The sequence below is a fragment of the Tribolium madens genome, unplaced genomic scaffold, assembly GCF_015345945.1.
Source record: "Tribolium madens isolate multiple individuals breed KSU strain unplaced genomic scaffold, Tmad_KSU_1.1 Scaffold_20;HRSCAF=117;Tcas5.2_LG4, whole genome shotgun sequence".
NCBI classification, from domain to species: Eukaryota; Metazoa; Arthropoda; class Insecta; order Coleoptera; family Tenebrionidae; genus Tribolium; species Tribolium madens.
In genome coordinates this window covers 13,079,189-13,087,118 of record NW_025400985.1, presented here as the reverse complement: position 1 = coordinate 13,087,118, position 7,930 = coordinate 13,079,189, and the positions used below count along the sequence as shown (strand labels likewise).

At 32.8% G+C, this 7,930-nt stretch overlaps 1 protein-coding gene across 1 annotated transcript; it reads right to left on the bottom strand.

The window, feature by feature from the left end:
• Nucleotides 1–6,523: 6,523 nt before the first annotated feature.
• LOC123005226 (alpha carbonic anhydrase 8-like) lies at nt 6,524–7,114 on the bottom strand. Its single transcript, XM_044398882.1, has one exon. The coding sequence runs from the start codon at nt 7,112–7,114 to the stop codon at nt 6,524–6,526; it is 591 nt and encodes a 196-aa protein (XP_044254817.1).
• Nucleotides 7,115–7,930: the final 816 nt, after the last annotated feature.

The following is a 7,930-nucleotide window of genomic DNA, read 5'->3' as shown; positions in this document are numbered from 1 at the left end:
AGTATAATTGCTTCAATCTTAATTTTAGGCTGAAATAAAGCAATTTGTAATATTTTGAATCGACACATCACAGTAATTAAGTGTCAAAAAATGTTTAAGTTTTGTGTAGTTATTTTTTTGGTATCAATTATATTATTTTTTTCTACTACAAAGAGTGCACCTATACTAATTCAAATTTACGATAACGATAAAACGGATCGAATGAAATTTCATTTATTGGTACCTACAAACCAAACAGTTCAAATTAGACTGGCATTTAAGTTATTAACACCTAGTGAAAATTTGCTTGAAAATTGTGCAATTCGCTTTGAAAATACAACTAATGATGATGATAATTGGAACATCACATCAAGTAAAATTTTTAATGAAACAACCACCTCGCAGACATCAGAGCAAACAGACTTTGAAATTGTTTCTAATTTATTGTCATCAACTGTAAAAACACCACTTGAAACTTCGTCTTCATCTTTTAATGATGAACCAGTTTTGCTGACTATTGAAGAAAGTATTAAAAAATTTAGAAAAAAATCTAAAACAGAAAGAAATAAAAATTGCTGGTCTTATTAAAAGGAATCATCCCTACTACAAACATTTCCGACTTGAAATATTTTGATGGAGTAGTTCTACCTATTTGTTGTACTTATAATGCTAAATTTAGTGAACTACTATTAACAATTGATTGTTATGAGTACCGCGAAGTGGGAGTCCAGAGCATATTAAGTAATGGTGAATTTAAAACTGCAGCTTTACAATACATATATACCCGAATATATTGATGTTAGAAATATGACCCAAACTTATTCTATGAATATTATTTAATTTGTAAAAAAAAAACAAAATAAATCTTCAAAGAAAAAAAATTTGTTTGATTTATCTTTTATTTATAAATCATAATATCTATGATACGACTGTAAATGAAATCTAACAGAGATCTTTCTCATTGAAGCAGGTAAGTTATAAAATAAATCACCTACATAAAGTTTTAATCTAGCAAAGATGTTTGCTGCAAACACAAGTCTTTTTATTGTTGCTGCTATTGTTTAATTTACCGACAGCCAGAAGTAATCGAAGCTTTTGTTTGCTTCAACGAAAACAACGACACATGGCCTAATCAGTGGATAAAACTCGATGCTACACATCAAAATGATATACCAATTTATAAAAGTGAAAATAACATCACCGGTAATGATTCGATTATTAAATATAAAGTGAAATACATGTATTACGACCGATGCTATTGGGAAAGCGACTGGAATCATATTTTAAATCAAACATTAACGAAATTTAAAAACATAGAAAAAGAAAACTGTGTATTTGAAATTTGTCTTTCAAGGCTCATTTACTTACTTATTTATATAAAATATTTAGTAAGTGTAGGATTATAAGGGAAATTTAAAACCAAGAAAACAAAATACAGAATAAAGCCTTGTAAATAAAATTTTTGTTAAAAATATATTTAAAAAAATTCGAAACTTTTTTTTTCAAACAATAAATAACCTTTCCTTTCATTCCTCATATACCTGTAGAAATAAAAAAATAAAAAAATAAATTTGGTTATTCATAAATTATTTATTTAATTTACAACGCTGATTGGCTCCCCACCAACGAAAATTAACACAAAACGTCGCCATTCTTACCCCCCCACACACGCCGAGACTTCTCATTGGTCGAAACACATTGGAAGCCCCGCCCACATCCGGCCCCCGTCATACCCCCACCACAATTTGGCTCCGCCCCGTGCCTAATTTTGTGATCCAGAACATACATGGCTATACTACTAATATAATTGCTTCAATCATAATTTTAGGCTGAAATAAGGCAATTTGTAATATGTTCAATCGCTTTGGCTCACTTTTAAGTTGGGAATTAACCTAAATCAAAGTATTTCAACTAAATACTGGCTTTAGTCAAAGTTTTCTTCTAAAATAAAGCAATTTGAGCTATTTTCAATCCATATTTGCCCGATTTTAATACAGAATTAATTCAAAACTAATGTATTTTATAAGTATAATTGCTTCAGCCTTAATTTTAGGCTGAAATAAAACAATTTGTGATATTTTCAATCGATTTGGCTCAATTTTAAGTTGGGAATCAACCTAAATCAAAGTATTTCAACCAAATACTTCCTCTAATAAGAATTTTCTTCTAAAATAAAGCAATTTGAGATATTTTCAATCCAATTTTGTCCGATTTTAATACAGAATTAATTCAAAACTAATGTATTTTATGGGTATAATTGCTTCAATCTTAATTTTAGGCTAAAATAAAGCAATTTGTGATATTTTCAATCGATTTGGCACAATTTGAAGTTGGGAATCAACCTAAATCAAAGTATTTCAACCAAATACTGGCTTTAATAAAAGTTTTCTTCTATAATAAAGCAATTTCAGCTATTATCAATCCAATTTTAATCGATTTTAATACAGAATTGATTCAAAACTAATGTATTTTATTAGTATAATTGCTTCAATCTTAATTTTATTCTGAAATAAAGCAATTTGTAATATTTTAAATCGATTTGGCTCAATTTTAAGTTGGGAATCAACCTAAATCAAAGTATTTCAACCAAATACTGATTACGGATTAAAGCAATTATTTTAATAAAAAACATTAATTTTAAATTAATTCTGTAGTAAAATCGAGCAAAATTATATTGAAAATAGCTCAAATTGCTTTATTTTAGAAGAAAACTCTTATTAAAGCCAGTAGTTGGTTGAAATACTTTGATTTAGCTTGATTACAAACTTAAAATTGAGCCAAATCGATTGAACATAACACAAATTGCTTTATTTTATCCTAAAATTAAGGTTGAAGCAATTATATTTACAAAATACTGTCACGACCCAGTTTGGTAAACCCTTTTTTTCGGTACTTTATTGTACTGAGGTCGGACTTTAGTTAGGAACCTAATGTTACGAGAAATCAAAGTTAATTCGAATAAAATATTAACGTTTATTTAAAACTAAAGCCGAAACGAAAAATTATCAATAAGAATAAAACTAATCACTTACATCATCGTCCTTCAGGAGCAAGGCGGCACTACACTCTTTTTTCCAACTTGTCTTTTCGACCCCGGTTCACCGACTAACCCCATCTTTCCTCTTTTTCCGCCCCATCACCCGTTTTTGAACCTTCAGCAAAAATCCTCTCAGTTATTACAATAATGTATTACATCATTATATGATCGAGTTTTTGCTGAACGCTCATCCGGCGGATGATGGTTTAAAATTTGAGTATAGAAAGAAATAAGTCGGTGAATTAGAATTTACTAATGTGACACCTTCCCCCCTCCGGAAAAAACACTGGTCCACCAGTGTCAACTTAAATCTAGAACATTAATTAAAGAAATTACAAAAATGACAATAAAAAACAATGAAATTAAAATTAAAGTTACACAGTTAAATTTAAAATTTAATAAAACATGAATGCATTAAGTGAACAAAAAAAAACTAAAGGATCTTAACTTAAAATTAATCTAAAAAAAAAATTCTCTTAAAAACGCGCGCGTCTTATCTACGAAGCATGGCACTGCACTAGTTCTGGAACACACTGTTTATTGTAGAGGCACTGGCGTTATTGTCTATTCAGCAGTTTTTTATTAAATTGCGGAACTGTGCCACAAGGTATGGCGGACTTGGCGTTTTTTCATTTGCATGTTTTCTTTTTTTGGAGTGGTTTTGTTTGTTTGCTCCTTGGCCGTCAGAGTTTTTGACAAGGTAGGAAGTTTGTTCCTGAAACGTCCTTTGACGGGTGATTGTTTTAACACTGTCTCTTCTCCCAGTGAGGTTGTCCTGCCCAAAAACGGTTGGCTTGTGAAGGTTTGGCCCAGGTGTGTGGATTATGCAGGTTATTGCATGACTCCCTCGGATATTGAACCTCAAAATGGTTTTTTTTTGACATGCAGCGAAGACACATTCCTTGATAACATCTGCGTCCAATGAGCTAATAATTTTTTCATACAAGGAAAACATAGCTGTAACAGTAGATTTGTTTTCCTGAAAACCATGCTGTTCGTTTATTAACACATTATTCTTGTTTAAAAATGTTTGTAATCGATGTAAAAACGCATTTTCAAAAATTTTAGAGAACGAGATGGGGACTGTTATAGGTCGATAATTTTCTAATAAACTACGATCTTTTTTCTTGAATATTGGAGTAACTTTACCAGTTTTTAATATATTAGGAAAATCGCCGGTTTTGAATGATAAGTTGATAATATGTGTAAGTGGTGTTATTATTAAATAACAAATCTACTATCGTCCATGTCCGGGTTGAAATCGAATGCTAACAATTGTAAATCGTAAAAATATGACCTTACCGTTTCATTTTCTCTTTTCGCCGGTTTTCGAATTTTATTTCGTAATCTGCTTCCGAATCGCCTAATTTACACTCTTTAACGAATGCCTTTTTCACGTCATTCCAAGTTTTGTCTTTATTATATGTAATAAAAAACTCGAACCACCTATTTGCTATTCGTTCGAGAAATGAGCCAAAAACGTTATTTTAAGATTATTGTCCCATGCATTGGCAATAACCTTCGTTCGTAGTTTTTCAAAAAACTTTCCGGGTTGTTTTTTCGGGAATCAAAAATTTCCGGGCTAATAAACTGTGGGATTGCGGGTTTTTTTGAACTGTTAAACGCTTCTGAAATTGTGACGTCAGTCATTTTTTGTTTATTTGTTATTGATTGATTGATGGTTTAAAATTGGTTGATCTGTGGAAATGTTAAGATCCGGTAAATACTGTTGAACCTCAACAATAATATTCGAAATATCGTCATGAATTTCTTGCACAGTGTCTTGAAGACTTGAATATGTAAAATTTAGAAATTGGGAATTTGGGTCTAAATACGATTCAAAATTTTGTGTAGCTAAAGATGGATTATTTTCTAAATGTGAATTAAAATTTACGAGATGATCGTTATTCTTGGTGTTCGGGATCGCACTTAAATCAAAAGATGATGTTTCCAAATCGATATCTAATTCGTCGGATTTTTTATTTAAATTACTTTACGACGGGCCAATATCATACTTCTACTAGACGGTTGGAAATTTTTATACTCTTTTTCACTTTTGGTAGAACTTTTTTAAATTAGGAACCTAATGTTACGAGAAATCAAAGTCAATTTRAATAAGATATTAACATTTATTTAAAACTAAAGCCGCAACAAAAATTAACAATAAAAATAAAACTAATCACTTACATTATCGTCCCTCAGGAGCAAGGCGGCACTACACTCTTTTTTCCAACTCGTCTTTACGACCTCGGTTCACCGACTAACTTCTTCTTTCCTCCTTTCCCGTCCCATCACCCATTTTTGAACCTTCAGCAAAAATCCCCTCAGTTATTACAATAATGTATTACATCATTATATCATCGAGTTTTTGCTGAACGCTTAAAATTTGAGTATGGAAAGAAATATGTCGGTGAACTAGAATTTACTAATGTGACAATAATTAAAGTGCCATTTTTCAAGCAAGGAGAAAAAGTGCTTCGTTGCTCCAGACCTCCGGCCCCTTTCCAGACTGAAGCTACCGAATAAATACAATTTTCAAGAAAAGGAGTCTGAATTGCATCCTGCTGCACCTTTTCAGGACCGTAATCCCAGACACCGAATCCAATGGTTTGTAATGCCTTGTTTTTATTTATTTATTTATTCTTTAAACCGGACGCCAACAACTTTTCCCAAAAGTTGGAAAAGAACTATTTGGAGATGTTATCCAGGTCTACACTACATAAGAGTGCCTTTCCGACCAGCTTTTATACAGTGGAGAGGAATGGGGAGGTTCGATTTAATTAAACACAGGTGATTGAAAAGAGAAATTCATTCAGTAACTATAACAACAGTAACAACAGATAAAACAAGTAATTTTACAAAAAAACTTTTAACTTTGGACCTAGTGAACCCTAGCCCTTGAAGAAGAGGTCCTCCGCAGGTAAAATTAAAGGGAGAAATCCCGTCGGTTGTTTTCCTGAAGAGGTCCAGGAAATAATACTACCTGGAAGAAGTCCTAGATGTTAAGCCCTTACCCAAAGAGTACAGTCCTTCAGAAAAGATCCTAAAGTTATTCCACCAAGAGAGGTCTTAGTGATTTTGTCCAAAGAGGTCCGGAAGGAAAGTCAAATAAATCTGCCGGTGTGGCGGCCTGTTCTCCTTTATATACCCTTTGAAGTCAGCATTTTCATAGTAACAAAACAAACACTTTATACTTTGATCTATTTATCTGGGCGTACCTCTCATTGGTCTTTTTTTAGCAGTTCTTTTAAATAAAACCCAAACACAACATATTGTTTATTCAAAGAATTCTTACACCAGTTAGTTGATTAATTGTTTAGACATACTTCTAATACCAAACAAATACTAAATCCAAAAGTTTATTACATACTCCCCATACTTTTTAAAAAAAGGATTCTCCAAGTACCTTATATTTTTATTACTAACAAACAAAGAACACAAAAGACACAATCAAACACACAAATAAAGAAAACAAAAGACACAAACAAACAAATAAAGAGAAGCAACTTATTCAAACGGGGTGAATCGTTTAATTGCCGGTAGTTTTATCCACCGGAGTTTGTTGTTCTGGAACACCAGCATTGGTATGCGCTTGGTAACTCCTGCTGGGCGTAGCGCCTGCAAATCTCTAATGTCTGTCTCCGGCGTGACGACAGGAATCGGTTTGTTATTCCCTGGTTTGTTGATAAAACTTAATTTCCCCTTCTGGAGAGACTGGGTTGGTTCATTGGCCAAAATTGTCTTGGTTTTCTTTTGTGGCTGCACAGCAGTAGCAGCAGCAGCACAAAAWTTTTTATTTGATGGCGGGTCTAGTGGGAGATGTTTACGTGGTGTTGATGGTTGGGGTTTGAATTTTGGTACCTCGGATGAAGGCTCTTGCTTAGGTTGGGGCTTGGATTTTGACACTTGGGATGGAGGCTCTTGCTTAGGTTGGGGCTTGGATTTTGACAGGTTTTTCTTCCCACTACATGGACGAAATGGACGGGTTGGCTTTCTTATCATAGGATTTGGTGATTGAGGCAAGGGAGAAATCGGAGAAGGTATTGGACTAAATGAAATGTCAAGGACATCTCCAAACATCTCTAACTCGGTATTCATTATCTATAAAATTAACAAGTTTTAAATTTTTTATATGTACTACCTCTATTTCGCCCTCTGGTAATTCTAATTCACAAATGTTATTTGTGATTACTTTGGTTACCCTGTAAGGCCCTGAAAATTTAGGCGCTAATTTTAAGGCAAAGCCTTTGTATCCTTGTGAAAGGAAATACTCTCATTTCATCACATAGTCTCCAATATTAAGTCTTTTATATCGATGATTCTTGTTGTAGTCTTTAGCTTGTTGACTTCTTTTCTCTACTAAATTTAACTGGGCTACTTAAATGCATTCTAGAAGGTGATTGAGTTTGTCACGTTGTTTATCTATTTTTTCTTCGTCTGCTTCAAAGATAATATCGGCGTTTGTACAATTTTCCTTTAAAATTTGCGGAGCTTCTAACTCCCTTCCGAAATTTAAAAATGACGGAGTGAATTTGGTAGACTCATTTTTAGCGGTGTTGTATGTAAATACTATTTTGTCGATTTCTGCATGACTTTGTCTTGCATGACTAAAGCATATCGATTACATTTCTTTGATCTTGGTAAAGGTCATATTAAATCCACGCCTACTGTATGCCATGGGCCTTTTAAACAGGTAGGTTCCATATGTCCTGGTTTGTTTCTGTTGACTTATTTTGTATTTTCTACAGCTATCACATTTTCTAACAATCACGTCTTTTACTAGATTTGGGCAATAGTAATTTTGCTTAATTCTACTAATTGTCTTGGCTACTCCTAGGTGACCTGCTTCTGGTATATCATGATTTTCTTGAAGAATAGTTCCTATCTTATTATTMTTTACGCACAATTTCCAGT